This window comes from Trypanosoma brucei, chromosome 9 (genome assembly GCF_000002445.2).
Source record: "Trypanosoma brucei brucei TREU927 chromosome 9, whole genome shotgun sequence".
Classification (NCBI taxonomy): Eukaryota; Euglenozoa; class Kinetoplastea; order Trypanosomatida; family Trypanosomatidae; genus Trypanosoma; species Trypanosoma brucei.
Window position 1 is genome coordinate 2118467 of NC_007282.1, and position 27773 is coordinate 2146239.

Genomic DNA, 27773 nt, shown 5'->3' on the forward strand with positions numbered 1-27773 from the left:
GCAAATGTACAGAACAAAAGGAAAAGAATCGCCTCGCTTTCCCCAGACCCACAGATGAAAACTTCAACTATACTACCTTTGTTCTTCAGTCGACCCCCCACCCCTGACCTTTCGAAAAGTAAGGAGAGAAAAGAGTCTATAACAACACACTTTCATTCTCTGCCCCACGAACTTCCTGACCCAACCGAACTACGTCCCACACAACCTTGCGCGCTCACTAAACGAACAACAGGAAGCGATGTATTACCCTCCAGCAGGGTGTGTGTTAGTCCCCTTCCCACACTAACTGAGGAGGACAAGCTCCGATATCCAAACAAATGAAGACGGATTCTTTTTTTATAAATAAATTAAAAAACCTCCCGCGCACACACTTCATCTGCAGGGAAGGGGTATTCACAGCCACATCATCGCCCCACGGACATAAACATCGCTGAGGCGCTGGTATGCACAGGAAAGTGTTCCCGTTTCCATTCAGAGACGTTCGTGGGGAGGACAGTCGGAAACCCAAATGTCCTTTTGTTACTTCAGGTGTGGTAAGCGCTCAACGGCACTGGGATGAGGAGGCAACTGCGATTGCGCATTAATCGAACGGGTGCTGCACGTAACAACAAAGTGACTCACACGGACTCGTAAAGCCGACTTGCCAGCAGCAGTGTCCCCTCCCGAGATTAAAAGCGCACGCAAACAACCCTCCAATGCTTCGAGTGGATCCACAATGCAACGACGGCGGACGACATTTAACGCATCGTCACCACTACCACCCTCGCATATCAGTGTTTCCTCCATGTCACTACATTGAGGAGCCCTTGAGTTTCCCCTAGATCCTGTGGAGAGTAACTGGTATTCTGGGAGACATCTGTACGCCGCCGCCACCTGAGCGGGTGTTGCACTGTACTCAGAACAAAACCACCGTCTCCGTACGGAGGGGAAGGGAAAATACATGTCCGCGTGACCAACGTCTAAGCTACTGCTCACATCCATTACCCGTTGCAAAGCCTCCCGCATGTTATCTGCCTCCCCTCGTTCAATTGCGGCACGCGCAGAGTCCACAAGATCCTTCAGAAAATCGTCAGCATCGTTTCGTGCCGCCTCTGGTGCCACAACTCGGATCACGGGAGAATACCCCATTACGGCCACTACACCATGTGGTCGGAGGCACCGATGCGCCAGGGACAAATGCCACGGCGCATCGTGAAGCATTTCTTCCCCAAACACATTCCCCGCAAAAATCACTGCATCAAGAGATGATGGTGCCACAGTCTCTAAAGGGGAAACAAAATGAGGGAGTCGACCGCCTTTGACCTGCAGGGCCTCACCACTACCTTCAGCTCTGCAGCATGGACTGCTTGTTGCAACGCCAATGCGTCTCCGCAATGCGGCCACACGGCAACCCGGGAAGTGCTCACCTGAACGACGGGTTATTGCCCCAAGCCGCTCGTCATCCATGAACGAAGGACATATTACCAAAGAATTTCGATAAAAAGGCACCGAGTCCGTCAAGATTGCCAACCAGCATTCAGCAGGTTCAGGGAAAAAACCCTTGCACCCACGGTGATAACCGTGCAGTGCGGGGCTGAATGCAGACACAAAACCGCGACATAACTCCCCCACTTTGCTCCCGTAAGGTATAGACCGCATCACATTCTTCCCTCTAGTGTAAAAAAATTAAAAAAACAAATCTCACAAAAAAACATCAGAGCAATAAGATTTCCACCAAAATAAATACAAACAACATACATCAAGAAAACACCTAAATAAATTAACAACCTAGCAGAACAAAAGAAGCTCCGTATACTCCTCAATAAACGCATTTGTGCCCCGCGATCAGCAACAAATGAAATTACGAAAAAGGGAAAAAGAAAGCAAAAAAGATATAAAGGAACCCATAGCAAGAGGTATTAACAATAACCTACTTCAAGAACTAAATCATCTATCACACACCGCTACTTCATACTCTTCTTAATGTTCACTGACAGCCAATCGAGACCTTCATACAGGCCCTGAGCCGTTGTAGCACAGCAACCTTGGATATACCAGTTGCGCTGGCGCACAGACTGCAGTCCAAGTTTCTCCGTGACTTCCGTTGTGCTCATCGCATTCGGTAAGTCCTGCTTGTTGGCGAAAACAAGGAGCACGGCATTCCTCAATTCATCCTCAGAAAGCATCTTTTCCAACTCCTGGCGGGCTTTGCCCACACGTTCCTTGTCGTTTGAATCCACAACAAAGATAATCCCGTTGGTATTTTGGTAGTAGTGGCGCCACAGCGGACGAAGAACATCTTGACCACCAACATCCCACATGGTGAATTTCAGGTTCTTGTATTCCACAGTCTCAACATTAAAACCAATGGTAGGAATCGTCGTCACAATTTCGCCAAGTTTCAATTTGTACAGGATCGTCGTCTTTCCAGCAGCATCAAGGCCGACCATAAGAATACGCACCTCCTGCTTTCCCACAAGGGATTTGAAAGCGGAAGCCAACCACTGACCCATCACAGCAAACCTTATCAACCTTACTTATTTTTTGACTACCGTTTTGCAGCACATACACAGAATGTTATCCCACAGAAAATTTAAAGGATTGAAACACTTCCTTAGCACAACAATGCACGACAGAACAAGAGCAACAAAACTGCACCACAATACAATCACAAGCTCACAATTTTCGCTTGTTCATCATATAATGAAACTAAAATATAACATCACAAATCACGCGCCGCTACTTCATACTCTTCTTAATGTTTGCTGACAGCCAATCGAGACCTTCATACAGGCCCTGAGCCGTTGTAGCACAGCAACCTTGGATATACCAGTTGCGCTGGCGCACAGACTGCAGTCCAAGTTTCTCCGTGACTTCCGTTGTGCTCATCGCATTCGGTAAGTCCTGCTTGTTGGCGAAAACAAGGAGCACGGCATTCCTCAATTCATCCTCAGAAAGCATCTTTTCCAACTCCTGGCGGGCTTTGCCCACACGTTCCTTGTCGTTTGAATCCACAACAAAGATAATCCCGTTGGTATTTTGGTAGTAGTGGCGCCACAGCGGACGAAGAACATCTTGACCACCAACATCCCACATGGTGAATTTCAGGTTCTTGTATTCCACAGTCTCAACATTAAAACCAATGGTAGGAATCGTCGTCACAATTTCGCCAAGTTTCAATTTGTACAGGATCGTCGTCTTTCCAGCAGCATCAAGGCCGACCATAAGAATACGCACCTCCTGCTTTCCCACAAGGGATTTGAAAGCGGAAGCCAACCATTGACCCATCACAGCAAACTTTATTAACCTTATTTACTTTTGGTTACGGTCCTTCCACACACACACACACAGTGTTTGCTGAGGGGTAATAAGAAAAATGGTGAAATGCTAACAGTCACACGACGCTGTACAAAGAGAGCGTTTTTCCTGCAACAGGTGTCCATTAACTTAGCGGCATTTACTTCAATTGGAGGGCACATCACCAGAACAATCACAACAAGGAAAACAAAACCTAAGAGTTTCAGCGGAGTACTACTTCATACTCTTCTTAATGTTTGCTGACAGCCAATCGAGACCTTCATACAGGCCCTGAGCCGTTGTAGCACAGCAACCTTGGATATACCAGTTGCGCTGGCGCACAGACTGCAGTCCAAGTTTCTCCGTGACTTCCGTTGTGCTCATCGCATTCGGTAAGTCCTGCTTGTTGGCGAAAACAAGGAGCACGGCATTCCTCAATTCATCCTCAGAAAGCATCTTTTCCAACTCCTGGCGGGCTTTGCCCACACGTTCCTTGTCGTTTGAATCCACAACAAAGATAATCCCGTTGGTATTTTGGTAGTAGTGGCGCCATAGCGGACGAAGAACATCTTGACCACCAACATCCCACATGGTGAATTTCAGGTTCTTGTATTCCACAGTCTCAACATTAAAACCAATGGTAGGAATCGTCGTCACAATTTCGCCAAGTTTCAATTTGTACAGGATCGTCGTCTTTCCAGCAGCATCAAGGCCGACCATAAGAATACGCACCTCCTGCTTTCCCACAAGGGATTTGAAAGCGGAAGCCAACCATTGACCCATCACAGCAAACTTTATTAACCTTATTTACTTTTGGTTACGGTCCTTCCACACACACACACACACAGTGTTTGCTGAGGGGTAATAAGAAAAATGGTGAAATGCTAACAGTCACACGACGCTGTACAAAGAGAGCGTTTTTCCTGCAACAGGTGTCCATTAACTTAGCGGCATTTACTTCAATTGGAGGGCACATCACCAGAACAATCACAACAAGGAAAACAAAACCTAAGAGTTTCAGCGGAGTACTACTTCATACTCTTCTTAATGTTTGCTGACAGCCAATCGAGACCTTCATACAGGCCCTGAGCCGTTGTAGCACAGCAACCTTGGATATACCAGTTGCGCTGGCGCACAGACTGCAGTCCAAGTTTCTCCGTGACTTCCGTTGTGCTCATCGCATTCGGTAAGTCCTGCTTGTTGGCGAAAACAAGGAGCACGGCATTCCTCAATTCATCCTCAGAAAGCATCTTTTCCAACTCCTGGCGGGCTTTGCCCACACGTTCCTTGTCGTTTGAATCCACAACAAAGATAATCCCGTTGGTATTTTGGTAGTAGTGGCGCCACAGCGGACGAAGAACATCTTGACCACCAACATCCCACATGGTGAATTTCAGGTTCTTGTATTCCACAGTCTCAACATTAAAACCAATGGTAGGAATCGTCGTCACAATTTCGCCAAGTTTCAATTTGTACAGGATCGTCGTCTTTCCAGCAGCATCAAGGCCGACCATAAGAATACGCACCTCCTGCTTTCCCACAAGGGATTTGAAAGCGGAAGCCAACCATTGACCCATCACAGCAAACTTTATTAACCTTATTTACTTTTGGTTACGGTCCTTCCACACACACACACACAGTGTTTGCTGAGGGGTAATAAGAAAAATGGTGAAATGCTAACAGTCACACGATACTGTACAAAGATAGGAATGTAGAAACAGCGTGTTAAGTTGTAACGTAAGTGGACTGCAATTGACAAACGAAATATAGTTTGTCGGGAGGGCAGCACTGCCTGTTGCTGGCATTTCCGGATACTTCAAGTTAGGTCAGTAATATTCGGCAGAGGGAACTGTACCAGGTGTATCCTTTTTGTAAGTCTGTTGTTCCTCATATTAATTTTTGGCTATCCCCCTGGTCCTCTCTCTTCGTGCGTGGCACCGACTGTAAGTACGATCTTAGTCTGGAGGAAAAGAACGAAACGTGGACTCCTCTCTGACTATATCTCATTTTTAAACTGGTGAGCTATCCCTTAGCTGAAGGGTCAGGGCAGGTCAGCGCAGAGTTTCTAAACCGAATTCCTGACTGCATTGCGTCTGCTTAATGTGTCAGCGTCATTATCTGTTCTCTTTACGGGGGGGTGGGGGGTCAACGACGTGGAATGATGAGGAATATTTATTAGGAGAAAATAATTATTTTAATATAGGGATGCAAGATAAATGTAAAGTTCGATCCAAAAAAAAACACCAAGACGCTGCCTAAAAGCACTGCGGAAACGGTTCGCCGAACCAGGCATATTCTACGCAAACAAGAGAGGGGAAACACAAAGGAGGGAAGGAAAAGTGATCAACGAGGAATGATGAATAGTGCACCAATGAGCTAACAAATGGTGTTATGTGTACTACCCTGCCGTTTATTCGGTGCTAAATGAAGTGTAACATGAGGCCACGTCATCACGGAGACTGAAGGCTAACAGCACTGCCACTGCCATGCGCACATGTGCGCTGAATCAGGAAAACGCCGGAGTCAGTTGTCACTCTCTCCCATTTGCTGCTGCTCGTTTTGCGGGAGAAATATGTTGATGATACTCACAATAAATGACGTCACATTTGCACCCCACAACATGGTACCGTTCAAAAATGAAGCAGAGAGTTGAGAGTACGTTGTTTCATGTCGGAGGAGGGTTCCTAAAATCTCGGCCGTCCATTGCACCTGGCGGTCATTCATGAGCTTCTTAAGGTCCAACGGCACCCCGCTGTCAAGTTCCCCAAGCGGGAGGTAATCTTTGAGCCTCAAGGTGTAAAAACCCGGATCCTCCTGCAGAGCCTTAAGCAATTTTTCTGATCCAAGTATATCCACAAGGTTCACATCATGTGCTAAGGCTTCTGACCATAAGTCGCTCAGTATATTTTGCAATGTGCCCATTTTTATCTCCCTCCTACCATGTTGTGCTACGGCTTGCTGTCGGTTGCGTTCAATCGCGTGTTGTATCCTATGCATAACCGGCTCGTCAAGCTCATCAGAACGTGACTGCATCCAGAAGAACAAGGGCTGCTTGCCGTTATCTATATCAAAGAGCAAAACCCTTGACGGTCTGCATTTTTCTACCCAACTAACCTTGACCCTACCGGGAGGTAGTGTAACGCGGCATTGTTCCTCACCATCAGAAGAAACCCACGTCAACACAGTGTCCTGTAGCAGTCCTTCGCGTAAGAGGAATAAAAATCCACTCCCCAGTAACGGCCGCACAATTCCATCTTGTAAGATCATTCTGCCTGCCTGGACCTTTACAACCACCGTACTGCTGTAGGCAGTTGCGCCTGGTTGAGAAGATAACAAGACTGCTTTGGAGTCTGCAGAAGCCATGAGATATTACGTATTTAAGCCCGCTAGATACCTTCGTTACTACGTGCTTTTCTCTGTGCGTTCCCGCCCTTGCGCACCTCCCCACAGTAACCAGTGCCCTTAATCAGGAAACAATAAAAAGAATTTAGAAAAACAACTGAACGGAAGAGCCAACAGAGAAACGCCTCGCGACGCAAGACCTCATACTCTCTCATCACGTACCTTCCAGAGAGTTCCATACAGTCGTGGGGGCCAGAGAAAAGGAGAATGGGAAACAACAAGTCACAAGCAAAAGAAATCGCTGGAGGTTAGAATATGTGAATGTTTGGCCATTCCACTCACCACTCCTACGGATAAGGTGCCAGGAAGCGAACCTCAGGCACGGACTGTTGCGGTGATTTCTGCCAGCTGCTGTGGGCATGAAGCCCTTCATTCATATCGTTACGGCGAATAGTATCTCTCCATATTCCGATGCGGAAATATTTAGTATTCTGTGAGAAGCGCCAAGGAGTTCCGTTTCGTGGATTGTGACCGACAAATTCAGTCAGTTTGGGGCCGCGCTGCAGCTCATCGATAAACATATACCGCATTCGTGTCCAAGGACGCGGTACTAGTGGCGACTCGGCAAGATCACACTTCATGCCATAACGTCCGAGTGTCGCACGTAGAGACTCGTTGCGACGGACATTTGGATTTTCGGGCAACTTCCCGTAAAGCAAACCCCCCGGCCGCAGCTCACTGAACAGTGTGCATTGCTCGATTGCGTCCATGCCGAGCCGCAGATCCAACTCACCATCTCTTGTCCTCATGTCCCAAGTACCCTCCGGCACAAAATACGGGTTCAGCACAACAGGTACACTTTGACCGGTGATGTATAAAACGACGGGGCCAGCTATAATCGCATTTGCTTCATTCCGCCCAACAGATGGCGACCCTGATGCAAAGCCGCCCTTCTGAGGCCTCGCCTCCTTTTTACCTCCATTGGAGGTTGCGTTGGGTAAAGACACATGCACAGTCTCCTCCACAAAATAGCCTGTTGGTAGTCTAAGTGAGGGACTACGAAGTAATTCTAACCAACTAAGCGGCAAAACGGTCCGTTTGAATGTTGGATCCACAATCGCGTCCTCAACACGAATCGACCGCCTATGGTCACGGGAAAGCACTTTATACTCCACAAACATATCCCCACCACTCATCCTGAATTGCCGTAAAAAGGTACGGCACAGCATTCTCCCCGCTCCGCCAAAAAAAAAAAAACACTACCACAAGGGAATACACGCTATATGACCAAACACACACTAAGACGCAACGGCCGCAGAAAGTAGAAAAATCAAATCAGTAGTCCCCTTCAAAGTTTCCCTACACTTCGAGGTTACTACCGCTATTTACAGTGCAGAACCAGAGGAAAATACGATTACAGAGAATGGAGGGAAAGGATAATCAAGTAAGATACATACGCGTCCAAAAAATATGCACAGATGAGTGTCAGCTTAACCACAATCATAAATTCCTTCAAGTAGGTGCTGAGTACAAGGAAAAATAGATTCTATTCATTTGCAGAGAGTTCAAACATATTCGTCCCTCCCACTACACAAAAAAAACATCCGTTGCTTGGGGTAGTAGTAAAGGAACTCAAAAAAGATCAAAAAAAATTATATTCAATAGAAATTCATCAAGACCTCAACGAAAAAAAAATATGTGACATCCTCACGGGGTTAGAAGTCTCCTTAAATACATATGTTCTATCATCATTTTCCGGGGAACTGGGCATTCTTCTGCTGCTCGAGGAGTTCCGCAAACTTGGCCTTGAAGTGCTCTGAGTGCTCGCGCATCTTCTTGTTGAACTTGTCCGTGTGCTCCTGGATCATTTTTTCGAACTTTTCATAGTGCTCTTTCATCTCAGGGGACAGCGTAGCCTCATCAGGCTTGTCAGCGAAGAATCGCTTGTTCTGCTCCTCCATCTTCTTGGCGAATTCGGCATCGAGGCGGTCGAGCTTCGCAGCAAATTCTTCGTATGTAGTGGCCATGTTTCTTGAAAAAGTATCTTAAAGTTTAGTTTACTCTTGAAAGCACAATCTAAACGAAATGAAAAGTAGCGAAACGGAAAGGAAAGAAAAGAAAAAACGATATAGGTCAAGCAAGTGGCAGTACAAGTGGTGGAAGAGGTAAGTAAAAACTGCGCCACGGCAACACATGATCCGGGACGTTATTTTAGAGATATCAATAGTTTGACAGAGGTAGCCCCCTTGCAAAGACACCAAAGAGGTGGAATTTAGTAACATAGTGCCCGGAAGGACCTCTAATAAGAGAGAAAAGAAACAAAAGGAGAGTGTTTTCGAAATCACTTTCCGGGGAACTGGGCATTCTTCTGCTGCTCGAGGAGTTCCGCAAACTTGGCCTTGAAGTGCTCTGAGTGCTCGCGCATCTTCTTGTTGAACTTGTCCGTGTGCTCCTGGATCATTTTTTCGAACTTTTCATAGTGCTCTTTCATCTCAGGGGACAGCGTAGCCTCATCAGGCTTGTCAGCGAAGAATCGCTTGTTCTGCTCCTCCATCTTCTTGGCGAATTCGGCATCGAGGCGGTCGAGCTTCGCAGCAAATTCTTCGTATGTGGTGGCCATGTTTCTTGAAAAAGTATCTTAAAGTTTAGTTTACTCTTGAAAGCACGATCTAAACGAAATGAAAAGTGGCGTAACGGAAAGGAAAAAGGAGGAGCAACTTATTCAGGGATAAGGGATAGGGAGGCACACCGAAGTGAACGGGACAAGTAAGTTAACAGTGGCAACCAATATTAATTCATATACTCATGCATTGCGCTAGAAAAGTGGTATTTACATCTTTTAAAAGATTTTTATAGTATTATCCCTAGGGACTCTAACATAGGAAAGAAAATGAGAGGTGTAGTAAATTTGTAATCATTTTCCGGGGAACTGGGCATTCTTCTGCTGCTCGAGGAGTTCCGCAAACTTGGCCTTGAAGTGCTCTGAGTGCTCGCGCATCTTCTTGTTGAACTTGTCCGTGTGCTCCTGGATCATTTTTTCGAACTTTTCATAGTGCTCTTTCATCTCAGGGGACAGCGTAGCCTCATCAGGCTTGTCAGCGAAGAATCGCTTGTTCTGCTCCTCCATCTTCTTGGCGAATTCGGCATCGAGGCGGTCGAGCTTCGCAGCAAATTCTTCGTATGTGGTGGCCATGTTTCTTGAAAAAGTATCTTAAAGTTTAGTTTACTCTTGAAAGCACGATCTAAACGAAATGAAAAGTGGCGTAATGGAAAGGAAAGAAAAGAAAAACGATAAAGGGGAAAAAGTGTTACAGGTAGAAGTTGGTTCTAGGATAAACAAATGACTGCACAAATGTAAGGGGGGGAATCAAATGAATTGGCACGTCGCTCCCGCACCAGTGGTGACATGGTGGAAGAAACCATCACTTAACCTTGTCGCGCTCCCCGTCCTGGTCATTGTCTAGGAATAAGGACATTACCAAACGGGTCGACGAATCCTGCCACTTTTGCGTTGGTGTGTTCCATCATGTTTGCCATGCTGCGCAATACCTCATGCTTCTTCACCAATTGTAGGTTCTCACCATCCACCATCACCTGCGCACGGGGTTTGTGCACGGATAAATAATAGCTAACGCACTGAGATTGTTCGGTAACCTTCCAACCGTTTTGTTCTTCTTCACCAACCGCGACAGTTACTTGAAGGCCGTGACCCTCTGAAGCTAGTTCAAGAAGCCGGATTCCAACTGCTCTGGGAACAGTAATGAGCGCTTCATCATCACATACACGACGCAATGACAACATTTCCCCCATCGTCAGATGCCGAATCGCAAGAGCAACATCGAAGAAGAGGTCGGCAACCGACCGCAGCACCACCGCAGAGCCAAACCTTGCAACGGAGGGATCCGACCCACCCACCTCCTCCTCGCCCCTCGGTCCCTCCTTCCGCACAATTTCTCCAATGCCTCCAAGAAAGTTTCCATATAAATGTGTTGGTATGCCAACCAGTCGAACCTCCATCTCATGGACGGCGGCTTCAACATTGGGAGGCGGTCGCTTTCGACCTCCTGCTGAGTCAAAGTTGTCATCACGTATGCCGCACCGCAGTTGTTCATACGCCTTGCGTCCCTCCTTCTCACACTCACGCTGTCCAGAAACGGCAACCGAGCCAACGACGTTGAGCATAACAACAGTGTCTCCCACTAAAAAGTCCACACGCCGAGCTGCATCAGCGGCGGCTTTTGTTTCGTAGTCAATTAGCGCTGCGCCTGAAGATACAAAGGGGTTTTCCGCAGCTCTTTTCCGCTTTGCTGGCCCCTTCCTAATACCAGGAGCCGCAGCCCCGTTGTCGCCAGGTCGCGTGATGAGCAACGCATTAACCACCGCGTCACCACTTGAATGGGCACGCACATAGTCGTAAAACTCCTCTGCAGTGATGTGCAGAGGAATATTGGTGGCGAGCAGGCGGCAGTGCATACTTTACTAAAGAACAGTAGGTTATCACAAACTGACTGCAATGGGTGATTTCTGAGGAGGGAGGAAAGGAAAAAAAAATGCTAAAAAATGATTCCTCAACGTAACATGAGAAGGTAGAGACAGTACCGCAGCGACAAAAGGAACAAAAAAACAATAATGACAGCGATAACGACGATAATAACGATAATAACGATGCCAACGACTGGACCAGCAGACACCCGCGTTAGTAAAAGGAGAAACATATCACATGTATCCCAGCCAATGCGATATCATAACACTCTTACAAACGAAAAGGAGTAGTACAGAAGAGATATACAAAAGACTTAAGGATGTAAAAACGGGGAGAGGGGCGGGTTCAGAACGACGCCACATTAAGTGGTACAAATGGCGAGTTCAAGTGCAATTTATGAGTGAAGAGAAGCACCCACGACCGCGGCAGTTGGCACAAAAGCAGCCGTTAGATACGGAGGAAAACCGCCACGGCGTCGGTCACCACCTGAATTCTCTCATGCCCTTTTCCTTCCTTGCGTCCCTCAAATCCTCCCTAAATCAACGCCTCTCGGAATCCTCGATGGTTCATGTGATGAATGCGGTTCAAGCGAGATAACTTACAACAGTGCTTATATCACTGACAATAATCCGACTATCCCATAACACCTTTCACGCATAATGTCACACATGTCACTAGGTGGCACGCACTGAAAAGAGCCCGTCAAGAAAAGACGATCCCTAATCCCTCACGTAATTCCTTTTCGCCCAGTCCCTGAAAGAGAAGAGGCGGAGAAAAAAAAAAGAAAAAAGAAAATAAATGCGCCATAACACTAACTAACTTGCGAGTGAGTGAGTGAGTGGACAAGAAAGATACAACATAGCCATATCAATCACTTAACAATCCCAACAAAATTATAAACACACACACACACACACCTTCACGTGCACGTGGGCAAATGCATTACCACCTATCCTTTCCTTCCCATCATAACAGTCATCATCCCCCTCCACCATTCCGTCCACTTCTCAACGCCTTTTTCCCCTTTTTCCCCATTTTATTCTTTTTTTTTTGCATTTTTCCTGCTTTTTTTTTTTTTGCGTTCTCGCACCAGTAGGTGAGCACCGACAAAGAGAAGAAAGAGAGTAATATATGTATATATGTAATTTCCCGCACACAAAAAACAAAGAAGCAAAAAGAAAATGGATGCAAGACGTTAGAAATCCCTACACCACTAACTTGGATTTTTGCATCTTTTCCGTTGACTACTGACATTGTCTCCACTCAAAGAATAAGAGGGGTCACATCTCTATTCTCATCTCTCTTCTAAGTACACATCAAAAAAGGTACAAAAAGAAAAAGCAAAGACAAACACACACACACACACACACAAAGGAAAATAATTTAAAAAAAACAAAAATTAAAAAATCAAACGAAGCCGTAATCACCCTTCTTTTGATACAAACAATCAGGCGTCAAACAACATTTGTTTCTCTCTTCCCACACGAGCCAGATGTATAAATATATATATATATATATATATACATCTATACGTCCGTACGCGTATGTATGTGTGTGTGTGTTTGTGTGTTCGCATGCTTCACCTTCATCTCCCCCACAATTATGTACTTCGATCTCTCATTATAAACAAAAAAGACAAACAAAAACAAAATAGACCGAACGGACAGACAGACATGTAGTAGTAGTAGTAGGAAAAACGAAAAAAAAAACAAAAGGAAGAAAATAAGAAAAGGGCCAGACAGAGAGATAACAGCGGTGACAGCAAGACACCCACGAATAAAGCACGCACACATACACACACACACATATTTGATTATTTAAAGAAAAAAAAACATCAAGTGAGCCAATTTTTATTCCCCCTTCTGCTCTCCTCAGAAGCGCAGCACGAAAAAAAAAAAGGAATAAAAGTTGGCTACACATTCATCGGTACTTTTTTTTTCTTTTTCTCATTATCCCGCTTAGTTCAACTGTCAGGGCTCACGTCACCACTCACTCATATTGAAAGAAAGATAAGGGAAGGTTAGAGTATGAAAGCAAAAGGAGGAAAGGAAAGGAAAGGAAGGGAAAGAAAAGGAGGCGAGAGATCGAAAAATTAAAAAGAAAACGAAAGGAAAGGTAAAGTGAAGGTGAAGGTGAAAGGTAAAGAAGTAGTGACGAACAAAAAAAATTCAAAAATCAAGTGAGGGAGTCTATGCATGTGTACGACAAAAAGAAGTTGTGTTGACAAACTACACACACAAATGCAGTCATTTACACAAGCATGTGTACGTGCACATTCACCTCTCGAAAGACCCTCCACGCGCCCAGACACCGAACAGCGTGTAACTTGTGAATAAATATAGAAAGAAAAAAAGAACCAAAAAAAAAAAAGCTTGCATCTTGTGGAAGCTGACTACCATTTTGTTATAAGCGTTTGCATGGAGGGAGGAGGAAGGAAAAAGATTTGAGGCTAAGGATTAAATAACATCACACATGTCCAAATAGAAGTGGTGCCGTAACCTCTTTCCACTCAATTCCTTTGGTACGCGAACACATACGTATATATAATATATATATAATATATATAAATATATATATTGCCTTCGCCACCCTGAAACAACAACAAATGAATCACACCGCGCATAAAACCCACCTTATCCTCCTCCTTCCCTTCCCTTCCCTTCCCTCCCTCCGACTCCTCACCTATTTATTTCTTAATTATTATCATCTCTCCTTCTCCAATATTACACAAACGCCGCAAAGTAAAGTAACGCATTTTGGGTCCCTTCATCCTCCTCCTCCTTCTCCTTCTTTTCCAACCTAAACTCATCCCTACCTCCCGTTAATCACTCTTCGCTTGTTTCCTTTCTTTTTTTTTAAAAAAAAAAAGAGAGAAAAGAAAACAAATGTGTTCGACTCTTTGATTACCTGGATTCTTTCTTCAGATTTTGGCTGAGGTTGGTGTCTTCATTTTTCCTTTTTCTTTTTTTCTTTTTTTTTTTCGTTGTAAAAAGTAACCTCCACACACGCAGACAACTTTCCCCTTTTCTCGCTCAACACTAAATGTAATAAATTTCATCCTCCCCCCCCCCTCTTCTTCTTCCATAAGTCGTTGCGTACAAACAAAACAAAACGGAAGGAGGAAAGGAGGGGAAAAAAAAACAAACAAATCGTGCAGCCCTCACCACCCTCGCAAACTTATTCAGACGAAACGACTACTTGTGGACAAAATTATGAAAAAAATCTCAACCTCACAATAACAAAGAAACACACAAAAAAAAAATGTGAGAAAGGGAGAAGATAGAGAAAGGGAGAAAGAGAAGTGACTAAACACTTCAAAACATACGTACAAGCGCATAAGCATATACACATATCCTCCTCCTTCCTTTCAGCTTCCTTTTACCGCTCTCTCACTTACCTTTCTCCATCAACTCCCCTTTGAGCATTTCCAACGCGTCCCCTACAACTCAAATTTCAAGTATTGACCCCTCCCTCAAAGAACAGAAGAAAAAAAAAAAAGAAGAACAAAAAAAAAAAATGGAGTCACTCTATCTGCCTCGCCTCACAATAAATCGGTTCACACCAGACCTCACTTTCATCCCTTATCATTCACTATGCGATAAAGCTTTAAAGTCGCACCTAATACAGAACTGTCTCCTTTTGCTTCATTGTTGCTTTTCAATTCCCCATACCCGCTCTTTCCTACTCAACCTTCCTTCAACACCCCCATCTCCCCAGTCCGAACCGTCTACATTTACCTATCGATTTATTTTTTAAGGGTCCCTCATTCTTTTTTTTTTCTTTCCTCCTCCTCCTCCTCCTCTCCCCTTCTCCATTCACCATTCCATCCCCATCACATACACGCATACGCATACGCATACGTTTCTTTTTCTTTTTCCTTTTTGTTTCCCCCCCCCCCAACACACACACACACGCACCAACTTCCCATATTCACGTATCCATCTCCTTTTCCTCTTCCTCGTGTGTAAAAGTTATATTTCCCCTCACGTTATGCAATGGTGCGTGTGAGAGGGAAAGCAAGGGGGAAAGGGAGAAAAAGAAAGAAAAAAAAAAAAGAAAACCACCGCAGAGAGTCACGTGCCGCTGCGCGCGGTTTGGTCCGGTGTGGTTGCCGGAAATTCCTCGCAACCTTCTGAACCCAGATTTGCTTTCGCCCCTCTTTTTTTTTCTTTTCTTTTATCTTATCTTATTTTTGCGCTGTGCTGTGCGTGCTTTGTTTTGTTTTGTTTTTTTTCCTTTTCCCCACTTCCACACCCTTCCCTTCACACCCCCCTCCCTTCTCTCTCTCTTTCTCACACACACACAAACACACGCGAACACACGCACACAAACACGCGCAACCCCACGCATCATTTTAAGCTTCTGCGTCTTCATTTACTCCCCCCCCCCTAACATTAATTATATATCGCACCCTCACTTTTATACCCGCCCACATTCGCAAGTCACGTGTTCCCCCCCCCCTGATCTCAAGCACCCCCGTCGTCTTTTATCGTTCTTTTCTTCACGATTTCATGAAGTGGATTTATTGTCAAGACGGACATTCATTGCCCTGTTCGCCATCTCAATTCCATCGAACTCCTCTATGGCAACACGGGTTTCCTCCTCTGTCTTCATTACAACAATACCCATACCACGGCTCTTTCCATTACGTCCCATGATAATCTCAGCGCGTTCCACTTCGCCAACCTGCTGGAACGTTTCTCGCAGCGCTACACTGGTGCAGTCAAACGGAAGATTTGATACAAACAATTTGCGACCGACTTCGTTCATTTGTTTGCTGCGTGGCTTTGGCACTACCTCATTCACATCGTTGAAGACACCCGAATTCCCATCATCGGGTAAGGCATATCCACCGCGATTCACGTAACCACCACCACGACCGAAGTTTCCCGCGCTATTATTGTATGATGTCATATTAGCGTTCGCATTCCCGAATCCCCGCATTCGCTGCTGATGCTGCTGCTGCTGCTGTTGTTGTTGCTGTTGTTGTTGTTGCTGATGTGGCGGATGATGTTGTTGTTGATGATGCTGCGGTTGTTGCAACTGCCCCTGCCGAACGTACGGAGGCATCATTTCCCGCTGCACCAACTGTGGCCGTGGCCCGTCATCAAAAAGACGGACGATAAGTCGTCTCCCTTCGAAGTCGGTTTCATCAAACATGCGAATGGCTTGCAGGGCGTCTTCCCTAGTGGCCATCGTCACCAACGCGGAGCCCTTCGGACGGCCCGTCTTGTCGGCGATAAGATCCGTGTAACGAACCTTTCCAGCACTTCTGAAGTGATCCTTCACATGCTGCCATGGGGTTTGAAAGGGGATGTTGCCCACAAAAAGAATGTTGCCGTGGTTCTGGCGACGGTCACCATCTTCAGGATCACGCTGGGGACATGATGCAGATGAATGCTCGTCGAACATATTTCCTCCTTGCATCAGGTACACCCTTTTTGCCTTGATAATTTTTTTTGGGGGGGTATTTGTTTTTATTTCTTCTTGACTTTTTTTTTTTATTATTCCCACTTTTACCTTCCCTTCCCCTTATTACTTATGTGTTTTACCCCCTTTTTTTTTTTTCGGCGCTCTTATTATTGTTAATACTCGCCTTTTTTTTGTTTTTTCCCCTTTATGGTCCTTTCCCTTCCCTGTAGATCCTTCTTTTTTTTTTTTCTTACGTTCTTTCCACTCTCCTTTAATCTGTTGTACTCCGCCCGTGTGTATGTGAAATGAATGAGATATTGTCGAAAACGCACACGTTGCAGCTCCTCCAGGAAATGGAGCGAAAAAGAAAGATATATATATATATATATATATGAGTTAACCTCGAAGGGTCTACACGCAGAGTGAACGAAAAGAAAATTATAATTCTATTAACAATAGCAACGGCGAGAACCGTTATTACTAACAAGTTCTACGTAGAAACAACGAGTCTTTTTTTAAAAAAAAAAACAGCCTGAAACATACAGAGTGACTGCGACCCCAAACGCTTCAAGTTATATGAAGTAATAAAGGAAATAAACAAGGGAGCATATTGTGAACCAAAATGGACGACTTATTCACGCATACAAATATATATTTATATATTTACGTACATTTGTATGAGACAACTTATTATGTTTGACAACCGAGTGTATGGGAAAGATCACGCGATTTGTGGTTCCCGCCTGCAGAGCCTTGGAAGATAATAGTACCACGACAGTTTTTCATATTCCTCGTCAAGCGCGCTGAGCTATATAGATCTAGATATATATGAGTTGCACCCGAATTCAACTAACGGGACACATAAAAACAGCTAGAATCCAAAGGGGGAAAAAAAATTGAAAAAAATTGAAAAAAAAAGAGGTTTAGAGGAAAGCAAACAGAGACGTGAAGAAAGAAAATCAACTGGGCCATACTAAAGCGGTGAAACCCACGATCTCGAACAGAAAGATGGAAAACAAAGAGAAGAAACAAAACCCTCCACAGACTCGATGAGCGAAACTAGTTTGGGACCTTTAGTTTACCTTCCTGAACCTTCTCCTGAATCGCTCGCGGGTGTTCGCCATCAATTGTGCAACCGATGGAAACGGCAGTGCCAAGTACCTCCATCACCACAGATTTCATGCTGGCACCCATAGAGTTCGGCGCCGACTCCTTCGCAATCTTCAGAATCTCAGAGAAGGCGATGTTACCGTCATGCTTAATATTCTTCACCTTCTTGCGATCACGCGGTGGCTCCTTCAGCGCACGGATCAGCCTTGAGGCGACGGATGGCGTGACGATGACGGTAGCCACACGGTTCTTCACGCGCAGCTGACACGTAACCTTGAGACCCTTCCAGTCCTTCGTGGACTTGGCGATATCCTCACCGATTTTTTTCGCATTCAGGCCGAGCGGACCGACTTTGGGGGCGAGTGACGCCGTTGCAGGCACTTCACCACCCACAGCACGGACGACGACTGTGATCTCCTGATTGGGGTCAAACTTGGGGGGCATCTTCCAGGTTTTGTTTTCCCTTCCAGAAATAAAAGGATACGTTAAAAGAAGAAGAGAGGATCGAGGGGAGAGAGAAAGATGCAAATCACAGCGTGTCCTGCGCGAGAGAACAAGAGGGCATAAGTTCGAAGCAGTGAACCACAGCAAACAACGAAAAGTCAACATGCATGTGTGAAAGTGTGGAATGAATACAAGAGTAAATCAATTTCCTCGGTGGGTGGTCGCTGCAAAACCTTCGCGCCCAGGTTAGTGACGCCCAAGAGCATTATATCTGCGAGCTCGCGCCAAGAGGTGGAAAGGGAAAGCAAAACTTTACGAAGTATCCGCTACCACGTGCCGCCGACGGTACCAGACGCATACCCCATATAATTCCCCCCTGTGCTGCTATGGACCGTCAGCAAGGTGTTGCTCCCACAAGATACCATCTGCTCCTACTGTGTAGTAACGCAGGTTATGCTCCCAAACGTCATTCTTAGCATAATATTCCGAATTGTGTCGTTGTTCAGTGGTGCGGTTAACGGTGTAACACGCCCGCGGAGCTGGGCCGTAGGTAAAAGGAATCCGGTCCGGGAATGGCCAGACACATGGTGGAAGATACTCCCGCCGGCAGACGGATTGTCCAGCTGGTTCAATAAAGGACTCTACGGCATCCTGAACTGACGGTTCCGTCGGATAACAGGAACTGACGGAGCACAACGAAACCTCAGAGTGGCCTTTCGCCTTCCTCAGTAAGAAGGTGCATCCTTCAGGGTTTCCAGATTTCTCGTCCATCCCCTCTTGGTGTTGCCTCTCACGTTGATGGTACTGACGGGTCGCAGTTGCGACCAACTTCGAAAGGATGTCACGGAGGCAGCTCCAAGCGCTTTGGACCTCAGTGTCGTTAGAATATTCGTGAAGAACTTGATTCGCAAGCGTCGCGGACGAAAATTGCTCAATCCCAACAACCGCACTCGAATATGCATTGACTCGATACACATAGAGAGCCGCGGTTGGGTTACAATGAAGCAAGACCCACATGTATATTACTTCCTTTTTGCTAAAGTTTTCATATAGAAGGGTCCGCTCATCGTCGGGCGCTGTGTTGTAACCTTTGCAGTTGTACTCCATCTTCACCAAGCGGAAAACTGGTTTCGGTTCTTTAAGGTCGAACACGCAATTCGTCATACATAAAAATGCAAGATCAGCACCAAAGGAGACTTCGGAGTAGCACTTGCTTTCCCCACCATCAGGGCCACTGCACCGGCCTCTGGTCGGCAAACGCAACTCGGCGTCCACCAAACGCTTCATGGCCATTGCACTAATATTACGCCGCGACTCGCAGCTTGGTGGAAGAGGTTTCTCAATGCTGATATCGAGGCACTGCGCTGATGGGGACCATGTGCAACTCACCGGTATGCAGAATTCCCCGCGAAACGACGACAAATGCGCTGTGGCCAATTTGAACAGCGCCGACTTGCAAACCCTGAGGGTGAAGAAGGTCCCCACAATGTCTTTGCAAGGGAGCGCTGGAGGCCGTGCCTCTGCCACCTCCTGTTGCTGCTGACCCTGAGACGATACGTCCTTTTCCACAACTTTAGCACCCGCTACGTTTGAGGTGTGTAGTGCAGGCTCCCGCTCGTTAAGCCATTGCACTCCTAAAGGCAGCGTGGGCGGAACGGCGGCCGACGGAAGGACGCGAGTGTGACCTTTTGACTGACGCTCTTCAATGGTTTCAGCGACGCGATGCGCACAGAGATGACGGGTACGCTCACACAGAGTCGCCGTTGGCTTCACCCCGGTTGATGCTGCAATGCTTTTGCGGAGATCACAAATAACCTCGGAGAAATTGACCCCACCGCCCCCACCACCACAGGACGACCCACCAAGGAGCCCACGCAACAACTGCGACTCCAATCGGTAACGCAGCCACTGCTTGGCATATTGCTCCACGTACTCGTCAATGTAATTGTGGTTCCAACAAGCCCGGTGAGACTGCTGTGGCATCTCGTCGCTTCTGGTACGTTTGTTATACCCTGTTTCACACTTACAAGCCTCACATGCAATCATTTCTTCTTTTAACTTGTGGCGGTAAGCTGCCTGCTCCCGCTGAACTAAATCAATGACAGTACTAAGATCCGGATAGTCTTCCGTTGGGTTTGGAATAATGCCTTCCTCCAGGTATCTTTTCACCCAAGAGTAATAGTGTCGATGTTGTCCCCGTGTGAGGCATGAAGTGCACATGGAGAGCCGCTTTGACGAATTGGATTTCATGATGGCGAGCGCAGCGTTGTAGTCGACCCGCCTACGCGTGTCATCTTCCCTAGCATCTTCCTCACCAAACGCTTCCTCCAGATACGATTCATTTACCCCCTTTAACTCTTCACGAATCTCCGCACACCGGGGGTGCCGCCGCAGCGCCGTTAAAAGTGCCTCCGCATCTTCAGCGGGTAGCTCTAATGTGGGCGAGGCATTCAACAACATTTCCTTGCCATGGTAAACCCTTGCATTACCGGTACCGTCGCTGCTCTTACTACACAACCGGATAACTTCAGGAACAATAACATCCTTCTCGCTTGGGAAGCCATCTACCGGAGCTCGCATAGGTACAGAGAACTGAGGAGGAAGAAATGCGCCATGCTCCTGCTGCCGTTTCTCCTCCAGAGCAGGCGACGGAAGCGATGTCATACCCTAGTGTCACATAGTGAGAAGAAAAACAAGAAGTCAAAAGAGCCAGTGTGAGATTTTCTACCATTACTGCCGCCACCATTGTTGCCAGTACTTTAACAGGTGGTGATATGAGACGGAAAGTTCAACCAGAAATGCGACGTGCTCGAGCTGCTCCAATGAATAACCTAACAGCACGTTCCTCAACGCCAGCGCACGACTAACAACCGCAAAAACAATTTGGCGCAAAGACAGGAAAGAAAAATCCCCGGGGCGGCCCCCGTAGTGCACCGCCTCTACCACGTCTTTTTGCAGCTCCCGATCAAACGCCGGTAGTCAACCCTACTTTCCGCTCCCGTCTCGCCCTTACGACTACACTCACGTTCACAAAAGTTTTACTGCAATAAGTCGCCTGGGTAGGTCTACCTTTTTGGTGCGTAACTTTGGAACTCGTGGAGTGTCCTTTTGTAATTCTATTTGCATATTCGCCCACGCGCAAAATTCCTCCGCCGCTTTCATGTCCTTTGCGTATGCAGAGAGGCAACAGTTACTGCTCTTCTCACCATACTCGCCATCGCAAAGGTAATATCCACCTTGCACCAACCGCTCCTCCTCAACAGCCATCCGCAGCACCACCTGCGCTCCATCTGTCCATGTTTTACCAATGAGCAGCGAGGGATAGTAAATTAAATAGTCCAGTACGAAAGTAGGGAAGAGATCACGGTACAAATGCGTTGTAATGATACCGGGGTGACAACAGGCAACGGAGACCCGGGGTAGCGGTTGTGACGGTTGAGCTCCCTCGGTGGTGGGAAGGTAAAGGGAAGAAACACGCTGTGCAAGGATATTTGTCCACCAAATCATGCACAGTTTGGAAAGCCCATAATAACCCACAAAGTTCCATAGAGTAAAATCCCGTACCCCGGCATCCTCACTGAGCGGTGCCCTGCTGTGGAGCTCTTTCAACATCTCCAAAGGACCCTGTTGTGGGGCGACGCCCAAAAACGTGTGGCAGCTGGATGCAATATTAACAATCCGCGACGACGCCCCAGTCCGCAGCGCTGTCTCATCCAGTAGCGGAAGCAACAACTCTGTGAGAAGCATCGGCCCAACCACGTTAGTCGCAATCATCTCCTCCATCCCTGTACCATCACAGCGGTGAAGACGCCGGCGCAACACCCCAGCCGCATTCACCAAAAGTGACAGAGATAATTGATCTTTCTGTCCAGTCACAACCTCGGCAAAATCTCGCACGCTGCTCAGATCCGACAGGTCCAATACACCAACAACGATTGCACAGCCAGCAGGATTCCGCACCATAATTTTCTTCCGTGCCTCAAGCAGCCGTTCTTCACTGCGCCCCGCCATGACCACACGCCAACCATGTTCAACAAGTTGCTGCGTAACGGCAAAACCAATGCCGGAAGATGCCCCCGTGACGAGGGCTACACGAGAGTTTTTACCCGTATTAGCAGGCCACCGACAACTGCGGCCCTTCGCCTTTCTGCGGCAAATCAGACAACTGCTAATCATGAGAAGTGTAGTTGAGACGCCCGACATATTGACCCGCCAAAACCAACCAAAGAGGTGGGTGAACGCCCAAATTAAAAGAAACTGACACATTGTTATTGCTGCCTGCATCTCAGATGACTCGACATGCAACATCGCGCCGCCAGATTACACTACTTGGACAATATGTGTATCTTTCCACTATCAGTGACTGAACGTGCCGACGGCGGTGGCAAATTCTATCCGCTTAATGTACCAAATGCAAATTTTGTATATATGCGTTCACTCATTTGGATGTGTGGAGGGAGTGAAATGGCAATATGCTAACAAGTACATTAAGCGAATAAACTTCCCTACCACCGGAACTAGTAGCCGCATCACCAGCACTCATAGATTTGTGTCACCACAGGTTTATGCGTGCGCAAAATAAATAAATAACTATTTACTGTGAGATGATGTTAATGTATTAAGAGGGCGAGGAAAGCGCAGCCCCTCGAAACACTACGCGTACCGACCGCAGGCGCTGCCAAACACTTACCCACGCTATGCGTTACACTGGGCTTCTTAACTCGTCCTGCCACTTCTGCGACCCTGAGAAACTGTGCCCCAACTGGTCCTCGCGCTTCATCTGCGCGTAATCACCCTCGTCCCAAACCTCATCACCTTCCGCATAAGTCAGCCGAACGGTTGTATCTGTCAAGTGTTCAACGTAATGATTCACTAAAAATCCTTCGGAGTACCGCTTCGCCGCCAACCGGAGTTGCTCCAACAAATCCTCCCCACCAACGTCACCTTCATCGTTATAATCCCCTGTAGCCACGCATCCCTCCTCGTTACCCATTGCGGGTTCCTCCGACGCATCAAGTGAATCGCTAAGTGACTCAGCGGTAAACAAATCTTCAGTGGACTCATTTCTTCCGCCCTCCGATTGTCTCCCCGCCTCTCTCGTCTTCATATCCGCCTCACTGCCCAGATCCGCCCGGGCGCGGTTATCCATCAGTAGTATTTCGCCGCAATGAACAAAAGGGTCGCCCTCAGCTCCCGTTACTGGAAGCTCAATCAGTGGGTCACCTTCCAACACCACCCGAATGGGATTCACCGCGTGGACGTACCGCGCAAGAGACTTTTGGATACATTTGGGGGCACCGAGTGTCACGCAGTTCTTCACGTCAAAGCCGCGGGCGTGCAAAAGTAACGCGAGGCAGAAAGCAACTGCCCCACCAACACCGTGACCGACAAGGACGGTGGACCGATACGCGTGCAGTGGGGTCTCCACCATTAACGCATCACACAGCCGCAGGGCCACACTGAGGTACTCCGCATGGAACACCGTACCGCGCAGCTCCTCCGCCTCCGCGATTTCCACACGCTCCACGTCACGAGACCAGTCGTATGTCTCACACCGTACGTAAACAATTTGCTTATTGAATGTTTCATCAACTTCCACAACCACATTCTCCTTCCCATGCGACATGTGATGAGCTGTGACACCGCTACGAGTTCCCACGATTGCCTCTGTGACTTGCCATGACGTCAGCCTACCGGGCTCCGCAACAGCGTCCCTGCCGCCGCCGGTTTCTTGCAGTCTGTGAAGAATAAGTAAACGCTCACCGTACGGAATGAGCGCATGCTGCATGATGCGATTCTGCCTGTCGGAGGTCGCCTCCTCCTCCACCTCGTCACGATCCAACTTCTTCTCCTCAAACTGGCAGTAGCGAACATAATTTCGTTCCACCGTCTGCTGGTAGTGGACATTCCCCACTCCGGCAGACAAAACCTGAAGCATAGAAGTAAGGGCCGTATTGCCTGGTGCACGCAAAAGTAACTCAGCTAACCCATGCACCTGCTGTAGTTCCTTCGCAATGAACTTCCCGTACTGCGCAGTCAAAACCCGCTGCTTTTGGGACTTCCTTCTTCCACCACGCGCATCCCCGCTCCCATCGTGGAGCAGATGCCTATACTGCTGTCGGTTCCGCTCCGCCCTCTCAAGGAAGCGACGGCCCACATATTGCCTGAGTCCTTCAGTTTGGTAGAGTGGGCAGTCACGCGTAACTTGTTCCGCAACTTTGATTAAACGGCGATACGCGACTCGGGTGTCGATGCGGATTGCGGATGGCACACTCATCGTTGCAGGGTAACGGCAGCCCCTCTTTTGTCTGTTATTTCCTTTCCTCCCTTTTCCCCTTTCTTTATTTTTTGATCCCCCCCCCCTTGATTCCCAACTGGAAGGAGAGAAAGGGTTTCGTAACCCACACCTAATGCTGTGTTTGAACGGTCTGTGAGAAAAAGAGGAACGACTTTTGCACGATGAGTGCAATCACGTCGTGGCACCACTTCCCTTTGCAACAAAGCATAGAAACGAGTTATCCGTTCCAATATTTAAAAAAAACAAAAAGGAAGCGCATATGGGAGCTTGAAAAATACCTCAGGCGGTAGAGCAGTCCGGAAACCACAAAGCAAAAATAATAATAATAACAATAATATATAATAACAATAACAATAACAGAGTATCAAACGCGAAAAGAAAGGATTCCGTAATAGGCATTAAGCCTGCAATTTGAAGTGGTTGCTGCGAAGTAAAAACAATCGATAAAGAAAGGAACTGGTGGGTCGTGTAGGGGACCGGAAGGGGAGGGAAAAGCAGACAAATGGAAATGTTAAGCACCTTTTTCTTGAGGGTGAGACCTACTTTACATTCCATGGTAAATGATAGGGGCATACAAGAGAACCTTTTGCCGCCAGAAAAAAAAAAAAAAGTGGCACGGCAGACCCTGATCACCACTTTGCCACGTAAAACAAACCAAATGAAACAATCAAGGGTACGTTACACGTAAACCCACTTCACTTTACTCCCACAGTTGTAACCCTAACCCTAACCCACACCCTCTAAGGGAATACATTTATATATTTATAAATATATGTTCTACCGCATTGATGAAGTGAGAAGTCGCCTCTTCACGACGGGTTCGCCTCCAATCCCTACGCGGAAAGGTCTTCCTTTGCGTTTAACGGAAGGCCAACAATGTCTTTGCCCCATTCCACAATGAGGTCCCCCTCCTTCACATCCCAAGCGTAGCGCAAGAGCCATGGATGTGTTTGGTTCATGCACTCAGCGAAGTAGGGGCTGACAAAGGCATTCGGATCTCCACCACGTGGTTCAACGGGCCGAAGTTCCTCCGCATCACACATGGCACAGTGCAGCGTTGTTTGGGCTCCATCTTCAGGGGACTTTAGGAAGAGCAAACACACGAGCTGGTACGCACAGGCCACAAAGCCACTAAAAACGAGGTCTCGCGAGAAGTTTGTGCCCACACAACCGGGATGAAGGCTGCAAACAGCGATGCCGTGGTGCCGGGCAATGTGGTGAGCGTGATATATATTGAGCAGCTTACTGGTCCCATAACGGGCAAAGGCGTATAGGAGTGTAGACGACGTTAGTGCGCCAAGGGCGTTAGCCTCACCACTATTGAGTGCCTTCAGAGCCTCTAATAGGCGACCGTTAAGTTTACAATCAGCTGCTCCCCGGGAGAACAGCAAACGCAGGAATCCACCTTCATGTAACACCAGCTGTGGGTATCGGTGAGCCGCAGAGGAAACGTATACCACACGGCCCCTGCTTTGCTTCAATACGGGTATAAGCAGCTCAGTTAAAAGCAGAGGGCCGAGAAAATTAACCGCCGTGTGAAGCTCCAGTTGCGGATTGAACCGACTGAACTCCAATCGTCGACGCATCATACCAGCGTTGTTGACCAACACGTCAAGACGATCATAAGATGCCCTAAACCGGTCCACAAAACGACGTACACTACTGAAGTCATCACACTCGATGCAGAACCTCCCGTCGACGATGACTGTGGAGGGCACCTCCCTATACTCTTGACCTTTCGTATCCTTAAGCCGTTGTTGCTCTGCCTTTTCCCTAATCCTCCCCGCGGTTATTTCGCTGAGTGACGCATCCCGACAGGTACATATCACGCGATACCCCTCTACCGCCAGTCCTACCGCAGTCCAGAACCCGATGCCGGAGTTCGTCCCCGTTACGATAGCAACGGGCCGCTCCTCATCCTTCATGTCCCGCGTCATGACAAACACGGAACGTGACTCATCCACTACAGAAGATGTTGGTTTGTCCCGACTAACATTACTGTCTGTGCCTTTACGGCAACTCACTTCATCTCCTCGCCTTCGCGGCCTTGCTCTGTTGCGCACACCGCTAGCCACCAGCCGTTGTAGCACAAGCCACACCGGCACTGCTACCACCAGAAATTGATTAGGCAAAAACGCAAATGAAGCAGCGGCCGCGCAAGCAGTACATAAAGCTCCCAACTCACTATGGTAACCAGCCGGCACGAAACCCAACCCAACACCCATTCCCTTTTCCCACTCTTCACCACTATTTGTTTTCCCCTACCCTATTCAATCGTTGAAACTTTAGCGTTTCTTTTGTCCTTTCCAGTAATTTCCCCCTTCGTAAATCACACTCCCTTAATTCCCCACAAATATATACATATTATGGAAGAAGATGTCAGTAAAGAGAGGAAACAAAAAAAAAATCCGTTACAGTGTTATAAAGTTTGGCATTTCAAAAAATTGTGTTGCACAGACAAGAGGAGGCATCAAAGCAATTAAAATACGTGAGTGAATCATACAGCACGAGCATTGAATAAAAACAGAGATGTCTAGTTCACAAAACTTGATGATCGAATGAAGGCATCTGCGGCACAACAACGATGGAGCAAATTTTGCAGTTGAGCCGTCAAACATGGACATTCAAGTGCAGAAGTTGGATGAGGGAAAAAGGGAAGGAAACGGAAGGGTTTGATGAAAGTAAAATAAAAAGAAAGTAAAAGCGATTAATCACAATCGCTTTAGTGCCTCCACATGAATTTGCAATACAAAGAATGTGTCATCATGTCCCTCCTCCTTCCTTCCCTTTATCAAATACACTGAAAAGGGTTTTGTCATAAGAGGGTTCCTCTGAGAGAGTTTAGTTACCGCCATGCAGCTGCGGAAGTATCGGCAACCTCTACTCGCTTCACAGAACGTAACATCCAACCGTATTTTCACACACAAATGCGAACACAAAACTCTGATTCTTCCCTCCCCTTTCCTTTCCCTCCTTCCACACAAACACACACACACACACACATATAAATAAATATATATATATATATATATGCAAATACCCTTGACACTCAACTCCCTTAATTCCGTCCTCTTTGTTTCATTTCCCACTTAAGTTTATCTCTCCTTCCTTTTTTTTTTTCGTTCGGTTCATCATCCGCACATATGGACAGGTTGAGATGCGCGTCGCTAAATCGTAAGCTCTTGCATAAAGCACAAAAAAAAAAACAAAACGCTGTGAGCTTAACAGGAAATAAACGAGTAACAACTCAGGGATCTATACAACTCAGCATATAACAAGTCTTGAAAATATATATACTCCACAGCTCTCACCGTTGCAACCGGTTGGGTCCAAAGAAGAAAAAAAGTGAGAGGACACAGACAGAGAGAAAGCTATAGAAAGAGAGAGAGAGAGCCGTGTCTGTGGGAA

At 47.0% G+C, this 27773-nt stretch overlaps 19 protein-coding genes across 19 annotated transcripts, besides 24 other annotated features; 1 reads left to right on the top strand and 18 right to left on the bottom strand.

The window, feature by feature from the left end:
* The first annotated feature begins 331 nt into the window (after positions 1 to 331).
* Positions 332 to 355: a sequence feature (AT_rich).
* A 164-nt stretch (positions 356 to 519) lies between these two features.
* On the bottom strand, positions 520 to 1638 carry Tb09.211.4450 (hypothetical protein, conserved; the record flags this gene model as incomplete). The annotated part of the gene is made up of 1 exon (XM_822491.1): positions 520 to 1638. The coding sequence occupies one exon, from the start codon at positions 1636 to 1638 to the stop codon at positions 520 to 522; it is 1119 nt and encodes a 372-aa protein (XP_827584.1).
* A 305-nt stretch (positions 1639 to 1943) lies between these two features.
* Tb09.211.4460 (ADP-ribosylation factor, putative) lies at positions 1944 to 2492 on the bottom strand (the record flags this gene model as incomplete). Its single annotated transcript, XM_822492.1, has 1 exon — positions 1944 to 2492. One exon carries the CDS (start codon positions 2490 to 2492, stop codon positions 1944 to 1946), a length of 549 nt encoding a protein of 182 aa, XP_827585.1.
* Positions 2493 to 2718: 226 nt separating this feature from the next.
* Tb09.211.4470 (ADP-ribosylation factor, putative) lies at positions 2719 to 3267 on the bottom strand (the record flags this gene model as incomplete). The annotated part of the gene is made up of 1 exon (XM_822493.1): positions 2719 to 3267. One exon carries the CDS (start codon positions 3265 to 3267, stop codon positions 2719 to 2721), a length of 549 nt encoding a protein of 182 aa, XP_827586.1.
* A 243-nt stretch (positions 3268 to 3510) lies between these two features.
* Tb09.211.4480 (ADP-ribosylation factor, putative) lies at positions 3511 to 4059 on the bottom strand (the record flags this gene model as incomplete). The annotated part of the gene is made up of 1 exon (XM_822494.1): positions 3511 to 4059. The coding sequence occupies one exon, from the start codon at positions 4057 to 4059 to the stop codon at positions 3511 to 3513; it is 549 nt and encodes a 182-aa protein (XP_827587.1).
* A 245-nt stretch (positions 4060 to 4304) lies between these two features.
* On the bottom strand, positions 4305 to 4853 carry Tb09.211.4490 (ADP-ribosylation factor, putative; the record flags this gene model as incomplete). The annotated part of the gene is made up of 1 exon (XM_822495.1): positions 4305 to 4853. The coding sequence occupies one exon, from the start codon at positions 4851 to 4853 to the stop codon at positions 4305 to 4307; it is 549 nt and encodes a 182-aa protein (XP_827588.1).
* A 946-nt stretch (positions 4854 to 5799) lies between these two features.
* Tb09.211.4500 (hypothetical protein, conserved) lies at positions 5800 to 6639 on the bottom strand (the record flags this gene model as incomplete). The annotated part of the gene is made up of 1 exon (XM_822496.1): positions 5800 to 6639. One exon carries the CDS (start codon positions 6637 to 6639, stop codon positions 5800 to 5802), a length of 840 nt encoding a protein of 279 aa, XP_827589.1.
* Positions 6640 to 6965: 326 nt separating this feature from the next.
* Tb09.211.4510 (hypothetical protein, conserved) lies at positions 6966 to 7847 on the bottom strand (the record flags this gene model as incomplete). The annotated part of the gene is made up of 1 exon (XM_822497.1): positions 6966 to 7847. The coding sequence occupies one exon, from the start codon at positions 7845 to 7847 to the stop codon at positions 6966 to 6968; it is 882 nt and encodes a 293-aa protein (XP_827590.1).
* Positions 7848 to 8366: 519 nt separating this feature from the next.
* Positions 8367 to 8645, bottom strand: Tb09.211.4511 (kinetoplastid membrane protein KMP-11; the record flags this gene model as incomplete). Its single annotated transcript, XM_822498.1, has 1 exon — positions 8367 to 8645. The coding sequence occupies one exon, from the start codon at positions 8643 to 8645 to the stop codon at positions 8367 to 8369; it is 279 nt and encodes a 92-aa protein (XP_827591.1).
* A 51-nt stretch (positions 8646 to 8696) lies between these two features.
* Positions 8697 to 8742: a sequence feature (A-rich).
* Positions 8743 to 8959: 217 nt separating this feature from the next.
* Tb09.211.4512 (kinetoplastid membrane protein KMP-11) lies at positions 8960 to 9238 on the bottom strand (the record flags this gene model as incomplete). The annotated part of the gene is made up of 1 exon (XM_822499.1): positions 8960 to 9238. One exon carries the CDS (start codon positions 9236 to 9238, stop codon positions 8960 to 8962), a length of 279 nt encoding a protein of 92 aa, XP_827592.1.
* A 294-nt stretch (positions 9239 to 9532) lies between these two features.
* On the bottom strand, positions 9533 to 9811 carry Tb09.211.4513 (kinetoplastid membrane protein KMP-11; the record flags this gene model as incomplete). Its single annotated transcript, XM_822500.1, has 1 exon — positions 9533 to 9811. The coding sequence occupies one exon, from the start codon at positions 9809 to 9811 to the stop codon at positions 9533 to 9535; it is 279 nt and encodes a 92-aa protein (XP_827593.1).
* Positions 9812 to 10071: 260 nt separating this feature from the next.
* Tb09.211.4520 (hypothetical protein, conserved) lies at positions 10072 to 11091 on the bottom strand (the record flags this gene model as incomplete). Its single annotated transcript, XM_822501.1, has 1 exon — positions 10072 to 11091. One exon carries the CDS (start codon positions 11089 to 11091, stop codon positions 10072 to 10074), a length of 1020 nt encoding a protein of 339 aa, XP_827594.1.
* A 247-nt stretch (positions 11092 to 11338) lies between these two features.
* On the top strand, positions 11339 to 11698 carry Tb09.211.4530 (hypothetical protein, unlikely; the record flags this gene model as incomplete). Its single annotated transcript, XM_822502.1, has 1 exon — positions 11339 to 11698. One exon carries the CDS (start codon positions 11339 to 11341, stop codon positions 11696 to 11698), a length of 360 nt encoding a protein of 119 aa, XP_827595.1.
* Positions 11699 to 12116: 418 nt separating this feature from the next.
* Positions 12117 to 12179: a sequence feature (T-rich).
* Positions 12180 to 12447: 268 nt separating this feature from the next.
* Positions 12448 to 12472: a microsatellite.
* A 4-nt stretch (positions 12473 to 12476) lies between these two features.
* Positions 12477 to 12509: a sequence feature (AT_rich).
* Positions 12510 to 12593: 84 nt separating this feature from the next.
* Positions 12594 to 12632: a microsatellite.
* A 5-nt stretch (positions 12633 to 12637) lies between these two features.
* Positions 12638 to 12671: a microsatellite.
* A 471-nt stretch (positions 12672 to 13142) lies between these two features.
* Positions 13143 to 13176: a microsatellite.
* Positions 13177 to 13634: 458 nt separating this feature from the next.
* Positions 13635 to 13678: a microsatellite.
* A 66-nt stretch (positions 13679 to 13744) lies between these two features.
* Positions 13745 to 13770: a microsatellite.
* A 280-nt stretch (positions 13771 to 14050) lies between these two features.
* Positions 14051 to 14082: a microsatellite.
* Positions 14083 to 14575: 493 nt separating this feature from the next.
* Positions 14576 to 14618: a sequence feature (A-rich).
* A 265-nt stretch (positions 14619 to 14883) lies between these two features.
* Positions 14884 to 14914: a microsatellite.
* Positions 14915 to 15134: 220 nt separating this feature from the next.
* Positions 15135 to 15161: a microsatellite.
* Positions 15162 to 15260: 99 nt separating this feature from the next.
* Positions 15261 to 15341: a sequence feature (T-rich).
* A 53-nt stretch (positions 15342 to 15394) lies between these two features.
* Positions 15395 to 15440: a microsatellite.
* A 170-nt stretch (positions 15441 to 15610) lies between these two features.
* On the bottom strand, positions 15611 to 16528 carry Tb09.211.4540 (uncharacterized protein; the record flags this gene model as incomplete). Its single annotated transcript, XM_822503.1, has 1 exon — positions 15611 to 16528. The coding sequence occupies one exon, from the start codon at positions 16526 to 16528 to the stop codon at positions 15611 to 15613; it is 918 nt and encodes a 305-aa protein (XP_827596.1).
* Positions 16048 to 16156: a microsatellite.
* Positions 16529 to 16884: 356 nt separating the features above from the next.
* Positions 16885 to 16906: a microsatellite.
* Positions 16907 to 17158: 252 nt separating this feature from the next.
* Positions 17159 to 17179: a sequence feature (AT_rich).
* Positions 17180 to 17572: 393 nt separating this feature from the next.
* Positions 17573 to 18232, bottom strand: Tb09.211.4550 (60S ribosomal protein L12, putative; the record flags this gene model as incomplete). The annotated part of the gene is made up of 1 exon (XM_822504.1): positions 17573 to 18232. One exon carries the CDS (start codon positions 18230 to 18232, stop codon positions 17573 to 17575), a length of 660 nt encoding a protein of 219 aa, XP_827597.1.
* Positions 18233 to 18451: 219 nt separating this feature from the next.
* On the bottom strand, positions 18452 to 20731 carry Tb09.211.4560 (hypothetical protein, conserved; the record flags this gene model as incomplete). Its single annotated transcript, XM_822505.1, has 1 exon — positions 18452 to 20731. One exon carries the CDS (start codon positions 20729 to 20731, stop codon positions 18452 to 18454), a length of 2280 nt encoding a protein of 759 aa, XP_827598.1.
* A 363-nt stretch (positions 20732 to 21094) lies between these two features.
* Tb09.211.4570 (short-chain dehydrogenase, putative) lies at positions 21095 to 22375 on the bottom strand (the record flags this gene model as incomplete). Its single annotated transcript, XM_822506.1, has 1 exon — positions 21095 to 22375. The coding sequence occupies one exon, from the start codon at positions 22373 to 22375 to the stop codon at positions 21095 to 21097; it is 1281 nt and encodes a 426-aa protein (XP_827599.1).
* A 394-nt stretch (positions 22376 to 22769) lies between these two features.
* Tb09.211.4580 (hypothetical protein, conserved) lies at positions 22770 to 24344 on the bottom strand (the record flags this gene model as incomplete). Its single annotated transcript, XM_822507.1, has 1 exon — positions 22770 to 24344. One exon carries the CDS (start codon positions 24342 to 24344, stop codon positions 22770 to 22772), a length of 1575 nt encoding a protein of 524 aa, XP_827600.1.
* Positions 24345 to 24644: 300 nt separating this feature from the next.
* Tb09.211.4590 (hypothetical protein, unlikely) lies at positions 24645 to 24938 on the bottom strand (the record flags this gene model as incomplete). The annotated part of the gene is made up of 1 exon (XM_822508.1): positions 24645 to 24938. The coding sequence occupies one exon, from the start codon at positions 24936 to 24938 to the stop codon at positions 24645 to 24647; it is 294 nt and encodes a 97-aa protein (XP_827601.1).
* Positions 24681 to 24722: a microsatellite.
* A 179-nt stretch (positions 24939 to 25117) lies between the features above and the next one.
* Positions 25118 to 25139: a sequence feature (AT_rich).
* Positions 25140 to 25198: 59 nt separating this feature from the next.
* Positions 25199 to 26590, bottom strand: Tb09.211.4600 (short-chain dehydrogenase, putative; the record flags this gene model as incomplete). The annotated part of the gene is made up of 1 exon (XM_822509.1): positions 25199 to 26590. The coding sequence occupies one exon, from the start codon at positions 26588 to 26590 to the stop codon at positions 25199 to 25201; it is 1392 nt and encodes a 463-aa protein (XP_827602.1).
* A 752-nt stretch (positions 26591 to 27342) lies between these two features.
* Positions 27343 to 27368: a microsatellite.
* Positions 27368 to 27397: a microsatellite.
* Positions 27398 to 27701: 304 nt separating this feature from the next.
* Positions 27702 to 27758: a sequence feature (GA-rich).
* The last annotated feature ends 15 nt before the right edge of the window (positions 27759 to 27773 follow it).